Source organism: Hyaena hyaena, unplaced genomic scaffold (genome assembly GCF_003009895.1).
Source record: "Hyaena hyaena isolate Hyena2069 unplaced genomic scaffold, ASM300989v1 scaffold_317, whole genome shotgun sequence".
NCBI lineage: Eukaryota > Metazoa > Chordata > Mammalia > Carnivora > Hyaenidae > Hyaena > Hyaena hyaena.
The window spans coordinates 1,676,499-1,699,490 of NW_024080950.1; the positions used below are offsets into that span (position 1 = coordinate 1,676,499).

The 22,992-nt window shown below is 33.9% G+C and overlaps 1 protein-coding gene across 3 annotated transcripts in view; it reads left to right on the top strand.

The window, feature by feature from the left end:
* UBR3 (ubiquitin protein ligase E3 component n-recognin 3) overlaps positions 1-22,992 on the top strand; it is a 234,960-nt gene that overhangs the window by 156,488 nt on the left and 55,480 nt on the right. For 2 of the 3 annotated variants that reach the window (XM_039248804.1, XM_039248805.1), the window contains exons 27-30: positions 5,319-5,429; positions 9,662-9,874; positions 11,100-11,236; positions 17,593-17,678. In XM_039248804.1, coding sequence (XP_039104735.1) covers positions 5,319-5,429; positions 9,662-9,874; positions 11,100-11,236; positions 17,593-17,678 — 547 coding nt within the window. The remainder of the gene's footprint in view (positions 1-5,318; positions 5,430-9,661; positions 9,875-11,099; positions 11,237-17,592; positions 17,679-22,992) is intronic. The other variant, XM_039248806.1, reaches the window with a different exon arrangement.

The following is a 22,992-nucleotide window of genomic DNA, read 5'->3' on the forward strand; positions in this document are numbered from 1 at the left end:
CAAATAAACAGACTAGGACTCAATTTTCTCATGTATAAAACAGGCCTCATATGATCTTTCATACAGTAACCCACCAGGTTAGAAATTTCTTTAGATTACTTTACATGTTATTAAGGCCAGTATAAATATTTAGTGGTGTTTTAAATATACAGGCTAGCTCATTAACAGGGCTCAAGTTAGGCCTTATAAGGCAGTTTGGGTTACGTAGTGAGGATCATGCTCCCATATATTTTCAGAGGCTTTAAAATGAAATTATTATTACCTGGAAAAAGAAGGGTGCCTGGGTGGCTTAGTTGGTTAAATGTGACTCTTGATTTCTGCTTAAGTCATGATCTCATGGTTGTGAGATTGAGCCCTGCCTCAGGCTCCATGCTGGGTGTGGAACCTACTTAAGATTCTCTCTCCCTTTCCCTCTGCTCTGTTCGTGCTCTCTCTCAAAAAAAAAAAAAAACCCCAAAAAACCAAAAAGCCTGTGTGAGCATATAGGGATACATATACACACACATTTTTATGCTTTTTTCTTTATTCTGTGTCTTTGAAATTTTTTTGCAGCATGTATATTACTTTATTAATCATAATAAATATCTTCATTTTGAAGAAAACAATGAAATTGTGCTAAGTTCCACTTTTGCAGAAATTTACTATCACCTTTATTTAGATTTTATTTTGTTGTCATAATCCTGAATTTTATCATTTTGAATCACTTTAGAATAGATGAGTAGAGATGAATCCTAGAGCCAAACAGACAATGGAAATATAACCAGACTTAAGAACAAAATAAATTTGAGGGAAGGGGAGATCTAATAAAGGAGAGAAAAAGTAGGGTATCTCTTAAAGTAGCCAGATTTGTTATTCATTTCTAGAAAAAAACATCTTTTTTGTAAGAACTCTGACCTGGACAGAATCTCTGTTGTATTTCTGTTAAAGATTGTATGATTTTATTCTTAAATATATATATTTTTACACAATAGTTTTTTACTTTCATAATGTTATTTTATGTATAGCTGGTGTGCTTCCTGGACTATATTCCTCTAGAGGTGTAGTGCCATTCTTATATTGGTTTTAAGGTCCCTTCAGGGACTAGCACATGCTTTGTGTGTTGTAGATGCTTAGTGGATATCTTACTGAATTACTCTAGAATAGAGTACCTGAGTTTTGTAGACAGGTAGGCAGACAGACTGTATGCAGCAGAAGAGTTTCTATTAATGGGTTCTGATTCTGGTTACAGAATTGAACTATGTGACTGTTCTCTTCACATCAGTTGCATACATTTTACAGAGTCAACCTGTAGAATTTTAGTTGTGTAAGGCAGTACTACTATTGAAACTGGGATTATTATATTATGAGAGATAAGACAGAGTAGGGAGGGAACTCAAACTTTGGAGACAGATAGACTTAGGTTTGAACTTGGACTCTGCCATATATAACTGAATGGTCTTGATAAACTTTTCATTCCTTTTTTAGTAATTTTTTTAATAAGTATTGAGGCTGTGAAGATTCAGTGTTAAGCAATTCTTAGCACAGTGGTGTGGGCACATTGTTGAAGTCTTCCTAAAATATTAGTCTCGTGTTAGTAAATATCTTCCTGCCTTTTTGCTCTGACTCTGATTTAAATAAAAAATCTAACAGTTACATAGACAAATGGCTTACTGATTTTAGTTTTAAAAGCTAACTGATTTATTAAAATGAAAGGGGCACCTGGGTGGCTCAGTTGATTAACCATCTGGCTCTTGATTTCGACTCATGTCATGATTGCATGGTTTGTAAGATTGAGCCCTGTGTTGGGCTCTGTGCTGGCAGTGCAGAGCTTGCTTGGGATTCTCTGTCTTTGTCTCTGCCTCTATCTCTGTCTCTCCCCCGCTTGTGCTCAGGTGCTCTCTCTGTCTTGCTCATTCTCCCTCAAAACAAAATAAATACACATTAAAAAAAGAAGTGAAATAAATTACATTTTTGTAATACATTGCCAAAGAGAACAGCTTGTTTATTAGCTGACTGCTAACCATTCTAAAATGATCTAAATCTGTTTCTACTTCAAGCGGCTCTAAAACATAAAACAAAGATGAGCAGGTCTCCTGTTGCTCTTCTGATTTGTAACAGTAGAAACTAGCTTTCCTGCTGTGAGTATTTGATTTGTGCTGCTACACATCTTTAAATCGGCTGGGAAGGCATTTTGCATTGTGTAATACTTTCAACTTTCAGATGTTCATGAAGAATCTTCATTTAACGTCAGAATTTTGTTTACTATTGTTTAAAGATTATTTGGTCATCTTACATTATATTGTAGAAATTTCTTTCCAAAGTAAAAATAAAGTTTAAAGGTGTACTCAGTTTTAGTGGCTCTCAAATTTTTCATCATATGCTATCACGCATGTTAGACCTTTTCCCTAATATTGCTCTGGCCTGGACATATGTTTACTAGAGACTCTGGAGGGTGAACTGAACTCAAGTTCAGGCCCAAATCCTGTTTGGTAGAGCCCAAATAAGAATTCAAAGAAAATTATTTTAGGAGGAAGAGTCTAAGCCTATTTATAGGTTGAAGAGAAGGAATTAGTAGAGGAGAGAAGGAAGAGTTGAGGATGTAAGAGAAAGGAGATAAAAGCAATTAACTTTTAGAACAGATTTCAAAAGGGTATGTAGTTGCTTATATAATCTGGGTCCCTTCTTTATTGCATATTATAATAAACCCATGGTAAATGTTAAGGTACTTTTTAGGGTTATCTTATGACCAAATATTTAGTTCAGAAAGATGTATGGAGGGTGATACATTGTGGAGAGAAGAAATTGGCATCAAGGCGACCAGTTAAGAAACTTTATTGAAAAACCTCCTCCCCCACAGTAAATGATGCAGACATGAATGTTATAATGGAAATGAAGAGGAGAGGCCAAATCATGAGTTATGAGTTATTTAGGAGATAGAATCTGTATAGTTTGGGAGCTAATACTGTGCTGTAAAGGAAAGAGTGTGATACAGAATAACTCTTTTCTTTCTGATTTGGTGACTGAATAGATTGTAGAGTTTTTAAACCAAGAGGAAAAGAAAGATTCATGGGGAAAAAAAAGACACATTTATGACACATTTAAGACAAATGCTTATTTACTTATTATGAGAGAGTGTGGAGGATGGGGGAGGGGCAGAGAGAGAAGGAGAGAGAGAATCCCAGACTCCGTGCTGTCAGCATGGAGCCCGACACAGGGCTCAATCCCATGAACTGTGAGATCATAACCTGAGCTGAAATCAAAAAAGTCTGACGCTTAACCAACTGAGCCACCCAGGCGCCCAATAACATATTTTTTAATGTTATCTGAAGGACATCAAACTAGAGATTTCTACTTGGGACTGGAGTGGTTGTATCTGTCACTAAGGCAAGTGATCGTGGTTTGGAGAGTAGTTGAATTTACTGATTAAATCTCTCAGAGAATCATTCTAGTAAGAAGAGAGTGGCACAAAGAATAGAACCACGAGGAATATAAACATTGAAGGGGCAAGAAAAAAGAGCCTTAAAAAGAAGTCTAAGCCAAATGGTTTAAAGAGATCAGAGGAAAACCAAAAAAGAGTAGCATAATGGAAGTCAGAGGAAAGTAGGCACTTAAGAAAGAAGTTATTATTCCATTGCATATATATATATATATATATATATATACATACATACATACATACACACCACATTTTCTTTTCCCATTCATCCATCGATGGACACTGGGCTGCTTCCATAATTTCCCTATTATAAATAATACTGCTATTAACATAGGCATGCATGTATCCCTTTGAATTAGATTTTTGTAGTTTGGGGGTAAATACCCAACAATGTAATTAGTGGGTCATAGGGTAGTTCAATTTTTAACTTTTGGAGGAACCTCCATACTGTTTTCCACAGTGGCTGTACCAGTTTGCATTCCCACCAACAGTGGATGAGGGTTCCATCTTCTCCATATCCTCACCAACACCTGTTGTTTCTTGAGTTTTTTATTTTAGCCATTCTGACAAGTGTGAGGTGATATCTCATTGTAGTTTGATTTACATTTCCCTGATAATGAGTAATGTTGAGCATCTTTTCATGTATCTGTTGGTCATCTGGATATCTTCTTTGGAGAAGTGTTTGTTCATGTCTTCCGCCCATTTTTAAATTGGATTATTATTTTTTGGGTGTTGAGTTTGATAAGTTCTTTATATATTTTGGATACTTACCTTTCAGACATAAAATAGAATGAAATCTTGCCATTTGCAATAATATGGATGGAGCTAGAGTGTATTATGCTAAGCAAAATATTTAAATCAGTCAGAGAAAGACAGATATCATATGATTTCACTCATATGTGGAATTTAAGAAACAAAACAAATGAGCAAGGGAATAAAAAAGAGAAAGAAAGACAACAAAAGAAATAGACTCTTCACTATAGAGAACAAACTGATGTTACCAGAGGGGAGGTGGGCGGGGAAGGAGAGGTGAAATAGGATTAAGGAGGGCACTTGTAATGAACACAGGGTGATGTATGGAAGTGTTGTGTCACTATATTGTACACCTGAAACTAATAGAACACTGTGTGTTAATTACACTGAAATTATAGTAAAAGAAAGAAGTTGTTAAAGTCACATATCACAGAGCAGGTAAAATAATCAACACCAGAATAGTTTATAGTGAACTATAATCTATTCTCCAAAGTTTATATTTCATGGGGTAGATAAAGTGTAATTTATAGTTATTCTCTTTCATTATGAGCCTGGATATTTGGAAGCTAGAAATTTATGATATTTCAAGTTTAAAGATACTGCCTTGGGGTTGTCAAGTTGGATGTTACTTTATATCATGAAAATAGGAAGTTCATATGAGTATAACAATATGAATTCATTCAGAGGTTTATGTGAATATAGATATGTTTATGCTCCTTTAAAATTAATTGTATTGTACTACATGGCAATGAGAAAGAATGAAATCTGGCCATGTGTAGCAACATGGATGGACCTTGAAGGTGTTATGCTGAGTGAAATAAGTCAGGCAGAGAAGACAGATACCATATATTTGCATGTATAGGAGGATTAGGAGGAACTTAACGGAGGACCATGGGGGAGAAGAAGGGGAAAAATAGATGGGGAGAGAGAGGGAGGCAAACCATGAGAGACTCTTGAATGCCGAGAACAAACTGAGGGCAGATGGGGGTGGGAGAGAGGGGAAGAGGGGTGATTGGCATGGAGGAGGGCACTTGTGGGGATAAGCACTGGGTGTTACATGGAAACCAACTTGACAATAAACTATTTTAAAAAAATAAAAATAAATAAAATTAATTGTATTGTGTCCTTTTTTTTTTTTTTTTTTTTTAAGAGTTCTTGTCTATTGGCAGTATCAATTGGCTGGGAAGGAGGTGTTTATGTGCAAACCTGTGGCCACACGTTACATATAGATTGTCATAAATCTTACATGGAATCATTACGGGTAAGTTGATTTAAAGGTGTATGTATCTTTCCAGGTATTAAATGTTTTTATAGCATATACATCCTAGTTCATCTTGGGTGATTTTGATTGCCATTTTAACTGTCCAGCCTTATAATTCCCTGATCTCTTCAGCTTTCGGGATTTCATTTTTATTTTTTTACTTTGCTTTAGCAACTGATTTCCATGGTAGTAATTCTAGACTTTGCTACTCTAGCTCTAAAATATTAAGCTTTAATATCCTACTATATCATTTTGTTATAGGATTACTCTGCAGATTCTCTTAATTTCATTTTCATGAGTGTGTTTTGCTTCTGACATCAAGATCTCTAGATTTTTAACCCCTTTATATTTTCCCTAGTGTTAGTTCTTTCCTAGCCTTATTTTTTTGTACACTGCCTGTTCGGCTCTGAATATCAGTCATTCAATTCTCCTCCCTTGATTTTAGACCCAGGCAGCTAGCCCTCCAGAAAAATCATAAAACTAAGTTAAGTAATATGTCTGTAAATTTGTGGTTTCTTCCATAATAGTGGCTTACACTAGGGTCACAGATTGTAGATATTACTTATCAATTCGTTTACCTGTGTTTGATCAGTTTCCTTTCTTAGTGTCCCCAGCAGCTCTTCCAAACCTTTGACTCCCCATCCCAGGCTTTTTGCCTAAACCCCAAGATTCCTTTCCCCTTATCAGATTCAGTCTCTTCCTTTGTTACCAAGAAAACAGTGGCTTTCTGTTACACAGTACCTTAGCTTCCTACTTTGCTCATCTGTTCCCTGATAAATGAGTCTGCATCCCAACCAATCCTTTCTTCTCTACTCTTTGAGGTGTAGTATTCCTTCTTCTGTTCAGGAATAATTTTTCTGTTTATGCTGTAATATTCCTTTCTCCCATCACCTCAGGATTCTTGATCTATTAGTAAGTAACCTCTTTTTCTTCTGTATCTTAAGCTTTCTGCCCATTCTGTTCTTTTTTTTTTCAGTCCATAAAGATGCTCAGAATTCCTTCCCTTGATTTTACATTCCCATGTAGCTGCACTTTTTCTCTTTTTCTTAGCTCAACTTCTTAAAAGCGTGGCTTTCTCTATTCCCTGATTCCTAACTCAGAAGCAGTGGATTCCTATTTTTACCTTCTTATCCTTCCCTATGACATTCAGTCATTTAGCAAGTTCTATTAATCCTGTCTTTTAAATCTCACTTGACTATACTTCATTATTCTTCTGCCTTTTTGGGTATGCCTTCATCTCTCATCTTGACTATTGCAATTTTTTTCTTATCAGTTTCTTTACTCCAACTCATTTAAAACTTTTAAACAGAGATATGTCCAGAAAGATCATTGTGGCAGTTTTGTAGATGGTAGGGAATTATTGTGGAATTGCAGAAGAGTAAGAAAGAATGCAATGATATTTAGGAGGTATAAGATGATGGTGGCTTGGGGTTAGTCATGGCACTGGAGATGAAAAGCTTAGAGATGTGAAATATATTTAGAAGAAGGGTCTTATGGATGTGGTGAGATAGCATGTGGAATGTCAGAGGGAAGAAGGAATCCATTGATCATTGAAGGATTTTGATTGGGAATAAGTGTCACATTAGGTGGATCACACTTGCAGCAGTATGGTTGGAAGACTAGTTAGGAGATATTAGCAAAGAAGGTAGAAGGAAGTAGATGGAGGGACTTATGGGATTTATTAATTGGATATTGGAATGGGAGAGGGCAGGAAGCTGAAGGAGCAGTCATGACTCTTCTTTCTGAGATAGGAAGTGTAGCTTTATGATTCTAGTGTAAAAGGGGCAAGGCTTGAGTAGGTGAAGGGACTTGACAAGTGAGGAAGTGGTTTGGAAAAAACACTTTGGAATTGGGTGAGAGAGTGCTTCATAGGATGTTGGAGAAAAATTGTCAGGAAATATTCAGGGCTCAGTTGAGGTGGTAACAGTTTGTAGCAAGAAGTTATTTCAGTTTTAACAACATTTGAGTGTAAAATTGGAAAAGCCATACGTTGGATTAATTTTGTAGGGTTTTGTGGAGTGTGTATGATGGAAGGACATATGGACAGGGAATGAGATGTATTGACCAAAGAATTCTTGAAGTGGTAGATTATAGTGTATAGGCAGGATAGGAAAGGCTTGATAAAGTGAGAGAAAGGAGGAACTAAAACAGCTAGGAGTTGGCAGTCAGAATGTAAGCTGTTTGGATTTAATATTTTCAGATATGGACAGTTTGGGGTCATTTCAGGATTAGAGGGTAGTCATGGTAGCAGGTGCTGGAGTAGAGTGGAGGTCAAAGCCATAAGAAATAATGAGGCAAAGAGCTGATAGACCAAGATATAAGATTGGTTGTCCCTATATACACTGAAGTTGCATAGGAGGATGACAGGACTTGGAGCAATGAGGAAAACAGATTTAGGTACCAAAGTCTTCAGTGATGGAAGGCAGTGGATGACCGTAAAAAGAAAAGAAAAAGATGATGTCACTAAATGACATTAGCCACAAAGATGGGAGAATGAAAGAGTAAAGATCTCAAGCCAGCACTGGAGATGAGAAGGATACTGAGATGTGAGGGATGTGGGAAAAGGAGCAGTGCCTACTTGGGAAGTCTTCTGGAGAGGCTTCAGGAAAAAATCCACTTTCAATCAAGGCAAAGAGGGTGAGCTCACATTCTTTAAAATTAAGTTATAGAGGAGCTTATACAATGACCTTCAATGACCCTTGCCCCAACCTTCTAGAATACTCTTCTTATATATCTTTAAAACTTAGCTCATAAGTCTCCTCTGAGGATTTGTTGTATTTTTCACACTATTATTATAATTTATTTGTTTATATTTGCTTTTATATTATTAGGACCTTAAGTGAAGATGTAGCTTAAGCCTTTATGCCATCACCTGGCATAGCATTTGACACATGATAGGAGCTTAGTAAATATGTGTAGAATTGGATTTAAGAAGACATGGTGTTAGATTTTTAAGAACTTAAAAACAATGTCAACAAGTGAAAAAAGTAGAATTTTGTTTTTTTAGTCAAAGTATTTGAGATCCAAGATATACCAAATGAGCACTAAATTCAGATTGGAGAAATTTAGGGGCACCTGGGTGCCTCAGTCACTTAGGAGTCCAACTCTTGATCTCATCCCAGGTTATGATCTCATGCTTCCTGGGTTCAAGTCCCACATCTGGCCCTGTGCTGATGATGCAGAGCCTGCTGGGGATTCTGTCCCTCCTTCTCTTTGCCCCTTTCCACTTGTGTGTGCTCTCTCTCTGAAAATAAGTAGACATAAAAAAATTAAAAACAAAAGAGTGGGGAAATTTAAATTCATCCTGATATTGTCATTACCTGTGTAACCATAGGCAAATTCATTTTCTTCTATTTGTATCCTTTTTTGCTCATTACTTTTGTCTTGTTTGTGATAATGGTCATATTGTAGCATTTATACATTTACATTAATGCACTAAAACATATTTTGAGATAAAGCATTAGGTTAGTGGCAGAGTAAGAAAGAGATTGCTGGGAAGAAGAGTAATATAGCGGTTAGAACTACACAATAGCAATGGCCTGAAGAGCAAAATAGAAGTGTGGTGATGTCAGGCAAAAGAAAGGAACAAATGTAACAGTCTGGATTCCTGCCTTAAGTTTTCTGGTTAGTTAGCATGTATAGTAGTCTCTTGTGAACAAGAATTTCCTCCAAGTCATATATACTTATGTGTCTCTGTTTAAAAAATTCTCTTTCCTCCTCATTCTAGTAGAAACGTCTGAAGGAAAGGGTGTTAAATTAATTAATTCCCCTCCTATTACACTTACGTTCTGAATACTGTAACTGAATCTTTCCCCTATCCATTAATCCTAAACAAATCCACTGCATGAAGTCCACTCAGTTGTGTTTGGCAGTTAAAGACACATCACATTTTTTTGGCTTAATTCTCAAAAGTTGTCAATTCTTCATCAAGAGAGAAAGAGCACATGCATGCACAAGCAGGGGAAGGGGAGGGGGGGGATGGACATAGATCCGAAGTGGGCTCCATGCTGACAGCAGAGAGCTCAGTGCAGAGCTCAAACCCACCAACCGGGAGATCATGACCTGAGCTGAAGTTGGATGCCTAACTGGCTGAGCCACCTAGGCACGCTAGAGGTGTCTTTTTTTTTTTTTTTTTTGTATGGTTCATTTGTTTACTATAAAATGTAATGGTGTAAGTTTTGTTTTCTGTAGAGGTGTGCATTATAAATCTGTATGTTTATTTCATCTTTTAGAATGACCAGGTTCTTCAGGGCTTCTCAGTGGACAAAGGAGAATTCACGTGTCCTCTCTGTAGGCAGTTTGCTAACAGTGTTCTTCCTTGTTATCCTGGAAGTAATGTGGAAAGTAACCTTTGGCAACGTCCTAGTAACAGAAGCATACAAGACCTCATAAAGGAAGTAGAGGAGCTGCAGGGACGGCCGGGAGCTTTCCCAGTAAGCATCAGTGTAAGGCAGAAATATCCTGGTAACCTCAGCTCTGCTTTCAGCTCTCATTTTCCTGCCTTTCATTTTCATTCCATTTCTAAATTGCTCTGGACCTTTAAGCAGTTAATAGGAATTGCTTTTAGATGTTTTTCTCTTTTGTTTTTGGTTACTACTAAACAAAAATGAGAATAATGGAACAAATTATTACCAAAGACTATATTTTTCTTTCATCTAAATTGTTATAGTTTTAATATACATCTTTCAGATCATGAAATCCTATAAGCTTAGATATGATTACACTTTTTTAAGATGTTGAAATCTTAAAGCCAAACAAACAAATAAATCACACACACATATATATAGGTATATATACCTTACAGTGTAAAGCACAGTCTAATCATTTTAAAATATACCCATTAAGTATATTAGGATTAAGATGATATATTTACACATATACACTTTTTATGTGTATAATTATAGATTTATATACACTGTGTGTGTGTTAGATAAAGTATCATATACTTGACTGAACCTTTCACAAGTCAGTCTCTTTTACTGATGGGTATAAGTGAACCCATCTTTTATCCCATCCAGTAGGATTTATTTATTTGATTTAAATACTTAAATATTTCACCTTTAATACAGATTTATGATGTGGTCCCTGAAAGAAGGCATAGCTGTGCCTACTTTAAGCAGTAAATTGATGAAAACTATTAATATTTGACTTCTGAGACAGAAATTTATAGTTAAAAGCTACTCTGAAAGATTCATCTCCTGGAAGTTTCTTTTCTCAGTTGAAGACTATAATTTTAGAGTCTGTGTTTTCTTTTTTTGTAGATCCAAATTTTTATGTGTTTAAAATATGCTTAAAGCAATGGACATCAATATTAGTGTTTGAGAAATGAACTTAAATGAAAATCAGGTTGTTTATAAACATAAAAACTATTCCAAAATATTATTTTAATGACATCTACTCATTTGTTTAGAATATAGGTTTGTGTGGTTAGTTCATGGTTAGATTATGGGTTAACCAATCACAATATAGAATTAGGATAAGATAAGAGAAAATATTTCTTAATCTATTTTATCTTCATAAATACATTTATCGTAGAAAGCTAATGTACATCTATTTTAACTTTTTAACTTTAATTTCCTGCTCTATTCACATGATAAACATTGTAATGTAGACTATATTAGAGAAAATGAATATGAATAAACTTTATGTGTATGTTTCCATTTTTTGCAGTCAGAAACCAACTTAAGTAAAGAAATGGAATCTGTTATGAAAGATATCAAAAATACCACTCAGAAAAAATATAGAGATTATAGCAAGACCCCAGGCTCACCAGACAATGATTTTCTCTTTATGTATTCTGTTGCTAGGTAGGTATACATGTTATGTACTTCAATATTTACCTATTATTGATAGTTTGATTTTTTGTTTTATTTATTGCCATTCATATTTATTTGAAGAAAGGATACATACTTTTTTATGTTGGTTAAAATTATGGCTAGTTTTAGAACTCCTCAAAGGATCATAAAAATGTAGGTTTCCTTCATTTTCTGAAGAGTTTTTATTTTAATGAAATATTGGGTGAAGTGTTCTTATATATTATAGGATATGTGGGAAAAAGTATATTGTTAACATTTTGGGACAGTCTTCCTCAAAGCAAGTTGAGTATTATATGTGAAGGGTGTTGTTAAGAAATCATTGTTCAAGTCCTATCAAAAAGTGATAATACTGTAAACAAAAACATTGTATATATCAAATGCTTTATTTTTTTATTTTTTTATTTTTTTAAATGTTTTTATTTATTTCTAGGAGAGAGAGAGAGAGAGACAGCGTGAGCAGGGGAGGGTCAGAGAGAGAGGGAATCACAGACTCTGAAACAGGCTCCAGGCTCTGAGCTGGCAGTCAGCACAGAGCCCGACGCGGGGCTCGAACCCACAAACCGCGAGATCATGACCTAAGCGAAAGTCGGACGCTTAACCGACTAAGCCACCCAGGCGCCCCTGTTTTTTAATTTATAAGTAAGAAGAACTTATTTTCTTTGTTTTAAGCTAGTAGAAGATCTAGTAATATCTTAGAAAACTGTAGGTGGTTTAGAAAATCAGATCAGGGAGCCAAAACAAGAGATCAGGCATGTTCTAAGCCTTATTAGTAGCTAGAGGGGGCTCAAGAAATTAGAGGTAAATACTTCTCATCTTTCAAATTAGGTAGGATTAGTTTAATTGACTGAGTAGGTGTTCAGTACCTAAGAAATAGTTCCAAATAGGAGTTTTAGAAAACCTAATTGAATGAAAATGGAGAACCATAAAAGAAGTAAATAGAGAAGAAGCAGGCACAAATAGGAACTTGTAAACACATTCTGTCAGAATTGATGTTGTAGACCCCTGGATATCCTTAGAAGCATACTTCATATTTTGTCTCAAGTAGTAGTATTATAGGTAACATTTAGAGAGATAATGTAACTTGAATATCATGCAGCAAAATTAGGGGCTTATAGGACTAGAACTCAGATCTGAGTCAAGGTCTATCATTCTTTCAAATACTGTCCTCCTTTTTCCTCCCCTGTGTTCACATTTTATAGGTCATATGTGCATGTGGTTCATCAGGGCCATTCTCTCTGCCCTATTCCTGGAGCAGAGCGTAGTAAGAGTAAATGAATTATATGCAGTCTTTAGAACCTAGGAAAAAAGGAACCAGACTTAAGAAAATTGCAAGCAGGTTAGAGCTCAAGATAAGGAAACATTAGTCTTTGGTTTAAGAATGCAGATGCTGGACATAAATTGATGTAAAAGGATCTAATGGATTGGGAAGTAATTTTCTAGTCTGCACATTCCTAAACTATTATTGTTATTTATCCAGAATACTTCAGGAAAAGATATAACAGTTAATTCAACATTTTGTGCCTGGACAGTTACCAGCTGCACACTTGCAATAAAATACACTTCATGTGAAAACTAAATTGAATATGATTTAATTTTGCTAAGGTTTCAAGGTTTTAAAAACTTACATACCATATTATAGTAATAATGGTGTAGAAGATTGAGATGAATATAGACTAACTCAGTTATGCTATGTGTATGTTTGTGTATGTATCTATACACACATACACACACATACATGTGTGTACATATGTGTATATTTATATATATGTTATATATGTGTATATATGCATTTGTGTGTAAATACTTTGTTTATGTTGCTTATCTATACCTTTCATTTTCTTAGGATTGACCTTGTAAGAAAATTCTGGTTGAATAGGAATGATCTGTCTGGAATTTTTCTATAGTATGATAAATAACTTGATTTAAATTTAGTTTAGTGGAAATTTTAGATTCCTATTTCTTGAATATATAAATTCTTATTTTCTTATATGTAAGATAACTTAAAAAAGCTTGCCATTTTAATAAGAGTCTTTATAGGAGACACGACATATGTTGGGTTTTCTCTTAAGGGACGAATGTTATTTATTATGAGTATATAGAGAGAAACAGAAAATATATTCTCTCTTCCTCCCATTTTTCTCTGATTGCTAATGATAAACTCTAAAGCAACAAGATAATAATTCTGAAAATGAAAGTATATAACCCTTAAAAACCTCATTATCCTTTTTGTTTAAAATTACCCAGGCGATTGTAAAGTTCTCACAGTGAGATTTCATGTCTTCCCTAAGTTTTACTTAGTCATTAAAAAGAAAACAAACTAACACCAAATTAACTAAAAAACTGACAAAAGCATAAGTTGCAGGAAGAAAGTGTATTGTATTTGTAATTTTTGTATCCTGGTGTAATTTTCTCAAGGTGTGAAACCATGTCTTTATAAATATCTTATGTCTAGCATATTGTATGCCTTATTTCATAAGTACATATGAGATTATGATTATTTTCATTCCTAAAAGGTAGGCATTAAAATATTTAGCAATATTTTAAATATGTTTAAATGTTTAAGTAAAGTATCTAGAAATAAACTTATTTTGAAGTATTTAACTTTTAAATTAAATATTGTGATTCTTAAACGTATAAGTCATTAGAATGTGCACATTTATTTGTATTTGACATTAGTGATTCAAATGGACTACAACCCTGTTTCCCAGAGCTGAATTTCTCCCTACTGAATGAGTAATTTAGTTTGCTTTTTAGGGAACTTAAACTTTCTGATGTTTAGGAACAAAATACATCCAGTGGTGTAAAGTAGCCTAAAAGCTGTTAACTTTAATAATTGTTTTAGAGATTTTGTTTTTTGGTAAGGCAATATATTATTTCTTTGTTTTGCATTTTATTTGCCTGGTGAAGCAGCCTTGGAGGATTTTTTGAGGGCAACAGAGAAGAAATTGTTGGAATGATATCTTTCTGTTACACTAAAATTAATCAAAATTACTATGCTCATTTTATTGTATTTCCAAAAAATGGTCTGTTGCAACGATCAGTCAGATGGATTATGGAAAGTTAATTTGGGGAAGAAAGCTTTCTTCACTTAAATACCAATTCATTACTTCTTTATTGAAACAATAAATGACACTAATTTTAGTAACTGATTTTCCAAGGATTTTGGATTCAAGTTACATGTAGCCTAAAGGTATTGGTGAGTAGCATTTGGCCTGTTTGTATGGCGAGAAACATGGAAATGGAAAGATGAGACATGAGTAACTGAGATGTAGATAGAGAGACATCTTTAAGTCACAGTGGGTAAAGTTAGAATGAGTGCACCTTGCTTTACACATTAGTTGCCTAGTAAGTTTAAACGTTATCAACTAATTACGTTCAAAGTAAAAGGAATGTGTGCTAAAATACCAAATTATCCATTTTAAAACCAAAAATGGTCTTTGATAACAACCCCCATCTTTTTTTTTTTTTTCCCCCACTGCTGAATTTAAGGGAATAGAAGAAAGGGTCAGCAAAAGAAAGAATAAATTACAGGGACTGAAGAGACTCTTATCATTGGTTATATACCAAAACGAAGAGGTTGCCAGTTCCTACCGTGTTTTTGAGCACTTCGCTGTGTACCATCAGGACTTTAGAAGCTTTATCTGAAATGATCCTTGCTCTCCAGGAGTTTACAATGTAGTTGGAGAGACAGAATGAATATACATTAATCTGTATAAAACAGAATACAGTTTGTTTAAAAAATATCATATTGAAAAAGTGCTGTAGAACTTGGAAAGATGAACAAATTGAAATATAAAGTATGTGGAAATGCTTCTTTCCTGTCCCAAGAAAAAGGAATTAGTTCTTCCTGACTGAATGAGGTAGAGCTTGAGCTGAGTCTTGTATAATATAAGCTATGGTATGGATGAAGATTTTTTTTTCTCTGAGAAATTGAGTAACTCGTACACCCAGTAAGGGGTAGGTTAAGGCCTTGAACCCACACTATACCAGTGTGTGTTTGAGTGTCTCTGTGTGTGCATGTGTATACACACATTTGTTTTTCAAATTATTGCTTTAAAAATAGAAATTAGTGCCAAGGGAGGGTGGAGGAGGGTAGAAAGGAAAGCAGAGCTTGGTCATGCAAAAAGAAGCTGGAACATAGTTGGAGTTTTTATGTGATATATGTAGGTGGACACCAAGATAGGCTTGAAGCAATCTTTCTCAGTATTGTTTCAGATACAGAGACTTCTTTATTTTTTTTCTTTCCAAACTAATGGACATGTGTTAGAAATATAGAAAGTAGAATCTACTTTTCTCCGAGAACAATCTTTATGTCATCCATTCAGGATGGCAGAAACAGAATACTGTGTTGGGATCTTCAACAGTAAGGGAAAATCAAACATGGGGCACGTGACACGTTTGTATGTTTTTTCTCTAGCAAGTCTTAAATCAAAGGGCCAGTTTTGATGTAAATGAAATAAGAAAAAGCTGAGGGGTCTCTGACATATTGATTTTTAAAGTCCTAAATTATTACATGATACTAATGTTTTGGGTAGGTGGGGCTGTGTGTGTGTGTGTGTTTTAATGTCAGAGGAGTGTTGTTCAGGAGATTTTCCAGCCATAATCCAAAATTACATTTAGTAATTTTCTTTCAAGTAGTCTTTAAAATCAAATTCCTGGTAACATGTTTGTGATCCTTAAAAGTATTTTGTTTGATGGTTGAATTCTATTCTTTTATTTATATTTTAATGAATATTTTTGCAAACTGTGCTAAAATAAAAGTTGACATTCTGGTTCTGACATTCGTTTGTAAGAATTGATCATGTTTCTGGTTAGCTCTTTTAAAAGTACAATCTAGGAAATCTTAGTTTTTATAAGAGAATATAGCCATTAATTTTTTTCTACAGATTAGGCAACAGAAGATTTGTGAAAACAAAATATATTGATCTCATTTATATTCCCTTGATGAAGGAACACATGCTGGTCTCCGCTCGCTTTCTGTCCACTAATATGAAATCCTTGTCCCTGCTTCCTTGCTGGTAGGTTTTTAGAAGTTCAGTGAGCAATGCAAATCGCCTGAAGGGTGGAAAATTCCCTTGTCACACAGATGCCCTTATCAGCAGCAACCAGATGGAGCTCTGAGCAGGAACATTATCAATGTTAAATTGCTTTTCCCCTGCCCCAGTAGAGAGGATTAAAGCATTCCTTTAGAAATGGGTGGCAAATGTACAGACTTAGGAATATGAATTTAACAGTTTGCATTTATAAGTACATATATGAAAATAATGTTTCAAAACATTCTGTGTTCAAAATACAACCCAAACCAGTTCAGACTGTTTTAAGTAAAATAGGATAATACTCTTCCTTGAATTCATTTACAGAGTAAGCTTGAAATTTTGCCTTTTTTTTTTTTTAAGATGTGGATATCTCACTGTTAGTGTCAAATGCATATCTTGGATATAAATTAGTTGATTCAGTTTTAGTTGTGGCAAATAAAGGTGTGTTTAAGTTTATTAATACAGTTGAAGTAAATATACACGCATTTTATCACTCGGATTTTCATTTATTATTCTGGCAAAATTCACTGGCTATTTTATTTTATTGTTTTTGAGTAAACAATTTGATTTTTGAAATGTCAGTTTAACTGTTGTTATTCTGTAAGCTAATAATTGGTAAATATATAATTTCAGGTCTATCTGAACATTATTGATGTTTAGCAGTGTCAGTAGTTACAGATGTACTTTATAAAACTGATTTCAGAAGTCCATAGAAGAGACTGTTGTTAATTATATGTGTTGTTCATAGCCACTTTGATGTTAGTGATTCTAATATTGAATCCTGATACCATCTAAGCTCCAGTGAGTGATAACTATTGCTCTGATAGACAAGTTGGTGTGCCCACCTATTCAGTGGCTAACAGTTGGGTACAAACTCTTTCATTACATTCATGTGCAGGTTCATGAAATGTGCTGCTGTTGTTTTCCTTAAGGCCTAGTTTTTAGTATTTGCCAACATTTGGGATTTTGCTGCAATTACATTGTGATGTGTGTAGCTTTGCACATTATAAATATGAACATATAAATAAGGATAGATCAACGATTTCCTTTTATTTATTTATTTATTTTAATTTTCATTTGCCACTCAGATATGTACCTTGTTGTGGCATTCAGGTAGCCAGGATCCAGAGCTACAGATCCCTTTTTATTTCTAAATATCAGATAAAATGTTATTATGGATATTACATAAACTATTCATTGGCAAATAATAAAGTTGAAGAACTTTATTATTTAGGTTGATTCAGAGATATCAGTAAAACAAAAAGTATTGCTTCAGCCTAATTGAGTTCTATTTTAATGCTTTACTTACAGAACCAATTTGGAACTTGAATTAATTCATCGGGGAGGCAATTTGTGTTCAGGTGGTGCAAGCACAGCTGGCAAAAGGTCTTGCTTAAGTAAGTAGTAAATAGTGCTAAATTTAAAAACATTTTTATTTTAAAAACATTTTTAACTATGTCATTTCTGAAAGCCTCTACTGGGAAAGTGGTCTTTTGATATATTTTCGCATTCTTTTTATGTTCCATACAATCAGTTGTAATGCTGATTATATGCTTTAAATGGTTTATCTTGTACTTAAAAGAATCATGTGAATATTTAGCTCTTTCTATACTATGAATACTCAGTAAATAAATGCCATGCCAATAGATCAGATTTACAGTGGCTCAAAATTAAAATAATGTAGTATTCTCAGCTATAAAAAATTATCTTCAAACAAATTCTTTTAAAGAAGTTTTACACTGTCTAGATTTTAAAAATCTTTTTATAAGTTAATTTGTGTTGCCTACATATTCCTGTAATACATAGTGCTGCTGTTAATGAAGGCATTTGCACTCTATTTTGATGTGGACATTAAACTATATAAAAATTGTGAATGTTTGCTTTTATTTATGAGAATACTTTATATTGTAAAATAAGCATGATTTTTCAGTACTTTTTATAAGGGTAAATTTGAGAGAAGTGTCATTTGGTACTTAAAGTAGATTTTCATGAGTATGGGTTTGATGCTATCACTATTTAGTCATTGTTCAGAGAATTAACTAGGAATAATATTACTTAATGTCATGTACAGTTAATTATTGTTCCCCAATCACTGGAGCCCAAATGTTACCTAACATGATCAGTACAGGAAATAAAAATTGTTTAAAATATATAATGTATTCTTTTGAAAAATGGATATATTTTCTTAAATGCTAAAAATATTAGTAGTTTATTAAAAATTATCAACGCATAGGTTTTTCAAAAATGTATATGTATTATTGTAAATATATATGTGATTTTGGGATGATTTCAAAGGACTGATCAAAACATCTTGAAAATTTTAACATGAAGGTACGAATTTGTGTGAAGTTTCAACTAAGTTACTTTAAAAATTCTTACTAGTTGTATTAAATTTTGATATTTTATTTTGGGTTATCACTTGATTCCTAGAAATATAAGATTTTGGAAGTTATTTATTACTGAATACCTAGTTTTATTAACTTTTGTATATATTTAAACCCTACTTATACCCAGTGATTTAATATTATGTTCTAAAGGAGAAGTTGATGATACATAAGAGTTTTAGCTTCCGGACTGTTTGAATTAGCAAAAACTATAAGTTCACTTATTTAAATTATTTTTTCTTATTAATTTATTCTTAATTGATGTTTGGCATTGGCTAATAATACTCCAGAAACTGTTATATTAGAAAGTATTTAGTAAAGGAATTTCAGTTTTATGTTGAAAAGCTCTACTTCATCCGTCCCTCCCACCCCCCACCCTGAGGTACTTAAATTTATCCAGAGACTTGTAAATAATAAATTTATTCATAATCTTAAAAATAGTAGGAAAATCCTAGCAGCATCCACCTCAATTAATATCCTTAATTTTATTTAAAATTATTAAATTGATCCTTACTTCCACTTTCTTTTTATTTCCCCCTTTAATGAATAAGAGATTATAATGTGCCAATAAAGAAAAGGTCATGATCATCCTAAATATAAATTCAATACTATTTTTGGTTTTTCTTTTTCCTCTTATGATTTATGTTAGTCTCCACCCCCCAGCTTTATTGAAGTATGATTGACAAATTATATTGTATACAATTCTATATATTTAGGTTGTACAACATGGTGATTTTTATTTTTAGTTTCCATATGATTTATTATTATTCAATTGTTTATGCATTGCATTATTTATCCTAATGTAGAATATATTTTATGTTGTATAAAATCCCACTGTTTTGCACGTGTTGTTTACACAAGTCTAGCTCAAACTCAAACTTAAGTTGATGGTGTGTTTTAGGACCTTAGATCAAATATTTCATTTTTTCATTTTCCAGTAGAACTTTAATGGTATTATTAAAGAAAAATTCTGTCTTTTTTCTAGAGACTCCTTTTAAGTCAGTCTTTTCTTGTTTCCATTTATTGTTCTCTGTTAACTTTTTAAATATCACATTTTTAAAGTGTCTTTTTTTTCATAATATTTTGGGGACGGTGTAGGAAAGTGCTCCACTAATTAAGCAAATGGTATGGTACTTATACTTTGGAATGGTGTTCCATTACAGCTTCTTGTAAACTGAAGATTAGTCAAGAAAAGATTTAATAAATTTGTCTGGTACAGCTTGTAAAATGCCTGGTTGATAATTATGAACGGACACACGCACACGCACACGGATGCAGGAGTTGAGAGGGGGGATAAGATTGTTCTTTCTATAACAACAAAAACAGAAAATATTACTGGTGAATTTATGCTGAGAAATAAAATTGTAGTGGAACAATGCCATTCAACATTTATATATTCAACATTTTTAAGCATTGACGTAAAATGGCCAGTACCCAATCATAATAAAAGTTCATTCCTAAATATGTATCTGGGAAACTTTCCAAAGTAAAAAATGAGAAAAATTAATTAACAAAACAGCATACTATGTATGGTATTTTAATAATACCTCACATCTGTAGTTTTAAAGTTTATGAAGTACTTTCACATAAATTATTTAGTCTTTAGAATGACCATGTGAAATAGGTGTTATCTCTTTTTCATAGAAAATAAACTGAAGCTCAGAATGATAGCCTTGCCAGTCATACAGCTGGAAAATATCAGAGCTTACACTTGAACCCAGCTCTTCTGACTCTTAATTCAGTTATGTAAAACCCATCTCTTGCCTTTATTGTCTGAAAGGATACAGAACCTTTAAGAATTTTTACTCATGGACTTAGTTGAGGACATTTACTGTTTACTGTTGCCTTGGAATCTTTCCAGGCTCAGCTTGCTAACACTCCAATGATTTTGTTTCCTCTTCTCTTTTGTTAACCTTCCACTGTGATTCCTATTTTTGTCCGGGGCCATTCTTTCAGATATTTTCTCAAGTCCTGATTCCTTCTTCCTTGGATACCAGTTGGTTTTCCTTTTATTTTTCACCAGTTTGTTGACTGGTTCCTTCTTGCCCCTGATATAAGCCATCGACATCAGCTCCCACATATAGCTCTGTTCCTGATTTCTGGATCAGACTTCTGGACCTCTTGTTTATCAACTGCAAGGGCAGGCATTAAGGGTCTTGTATTCAGCAGATAAGACTGTCTAGATAATTAATTGTACCAAAGAAAGTGTTCAGTTCTAAAGAAAGACATGGATAAAGTTCTAGGAAATTTGGAGATTTGGGATCATATCTAGCTGGTAAAATCAGCAAAGCTTTTGGTAGACATGGCATTTGAACAAGACTGTAAAAGATAAGTGAATTTAGGATTTTTGTTGCAAATTAGTATATGTGCTGATAAGTACCACAAGTTTCATTAGCAATAGATACAGGACAAACCAGATGCAAAAATTGAAGGCATGACTTTTTATTAAGAATAATGTTTTCTTAAAATTGGTTAATTTCAAGTGATTCAAAAGTAGATACTAAACTCTATAGATTCTAGTGAGGTTCACAGGCTTTCAATACTTTTTTTGCCAGGATAATTTTAATGTATTTCTTAATACACTAGAAATTGTTGAAACCAGTGGCTGGGCTAGGAGTGAAGGGAAGAGGTGTCAGTTAATAAATTATTAATATTTGGGATGGTTTTTTAAAAATTTAGGTAAACAACATCTTTCCATATCTTTGGGTCTGAGACTTTCTGTATATTATGGTCGTTTAAGAAGCCACAGTTTATATCACAAATGAATTTAATAATTTTGTAGAGAGCTTAAAAATTAATTTCTAGTCAAGAGAGTCTATGGCAAACCCTTGCTTTGACATTTTCATTTGGAAGTCTAACTTAATGTTGATATATGATCTCATCAAGAAATGATTCATATGATGAATAACTGCCCCTGTGTTTGTTATTCATAGAAAGCAATCCAGCTTAAATGTGTGCAGGCAACTTGAAATAATTTTAATTGCTTGACGAATGAGTTATAGTTAGAAGAATGGTTTAATGTTAATTTCATCTTACAGTAAGACTACACAAAGATATTGTTGATTAACATTACAAAATTCCTCCAAAGTAGTCTGACCTCATTCTTTAACAGTGGCAAAATTCTGATATCTATATAGCTTATTAAGGTCTGTTCTTAGACTTAAAAGTTATGAATTGTACAAACAGGTTGAATCACAACTCTCATTCTGTTCTTTTTGTTACTCCATAACAAGAGGAAAGTTGGGTCACCAAATCATAACAGTCACAATGTATAAATTAATATAGAAATGTGAAAATTGCCTCCTGATTCTATTCTTTATAAATAAGATAGGCAGATGATTTGGAAGCAAGCTGTTTTATCTCATGAATACCCGGCCAGAAGACTGTTGTAAGAACTCAATTTTGTAATGTATGTCAAGTCTTCGTACATTATAAGTCTCAAGATTATATTTCTACAACTTCAACACTATATCGAATTCAGGTGGGGATATGTATGGGTAAGGAGACTGGAAGCAAGATAAAAGTTAATTTTTAGCTCACCTTTTTTTAAAGGACTTAACAGATGTTCTGTTGATATGGAGGTGAGAACATCAGAATGGGATTTATTCCCAAAGAGTGATACAGTTTATCTGTTGGGAACAAAATACACTGTTGGTCTGGGGAGACCTGGGTTAGAGGGATAAGAGTGGAGCGTGGAAATCTGAGCTAAGAGGAGTGACTCTATTCTTTAAAAGTCTTTTTTGAAGGTTCTGTGCTTTGTGGCAGCGTAGTCAGGCCTTACTGCATTTATGATTTTTGTATTCCAGAAGCTAGGTACCACAGATAATAATTTCCACTGTCAGAGCACAGGAGCCTTGAGACCTTGCTAGGCTTAGGACAAGGCAGCTTCTTTCTTCTGCAGGATGATTAGAACCCCTGTCCCTCAGTTTTAAATGAGGTGTTCAAATTAGACTTGGATTCATGGAGCATATCCTTTTTGGTAAGAGGAAATTGAGAGTCCTAAGAACCAACTATTTTTCTTTACCTTTCTTATGATTACCTATGCGTGGAAGCACGTTTGTGCCTCTCCCCATATTGTTCTAAATCATATGGTAAGTGTGAAGGGGGAAGCTGCTTGTCATCTAACCTTAAAAGTAGAAGGAAAACAGTTTCATGAAATTACTACTAATGTTGTGATACTTAAGGTGACCAGAGAATGGTGGTGTAGTGTGCTTGGGAGTGGAGACCTAGCAGCGACAGGAGGCAGTAGAGGAACACAGGATGGTACTAAAGATAGCTTTTTTCTCTGCATTTCCCATACTCACATGGTGGAATATAACCTCTCTCA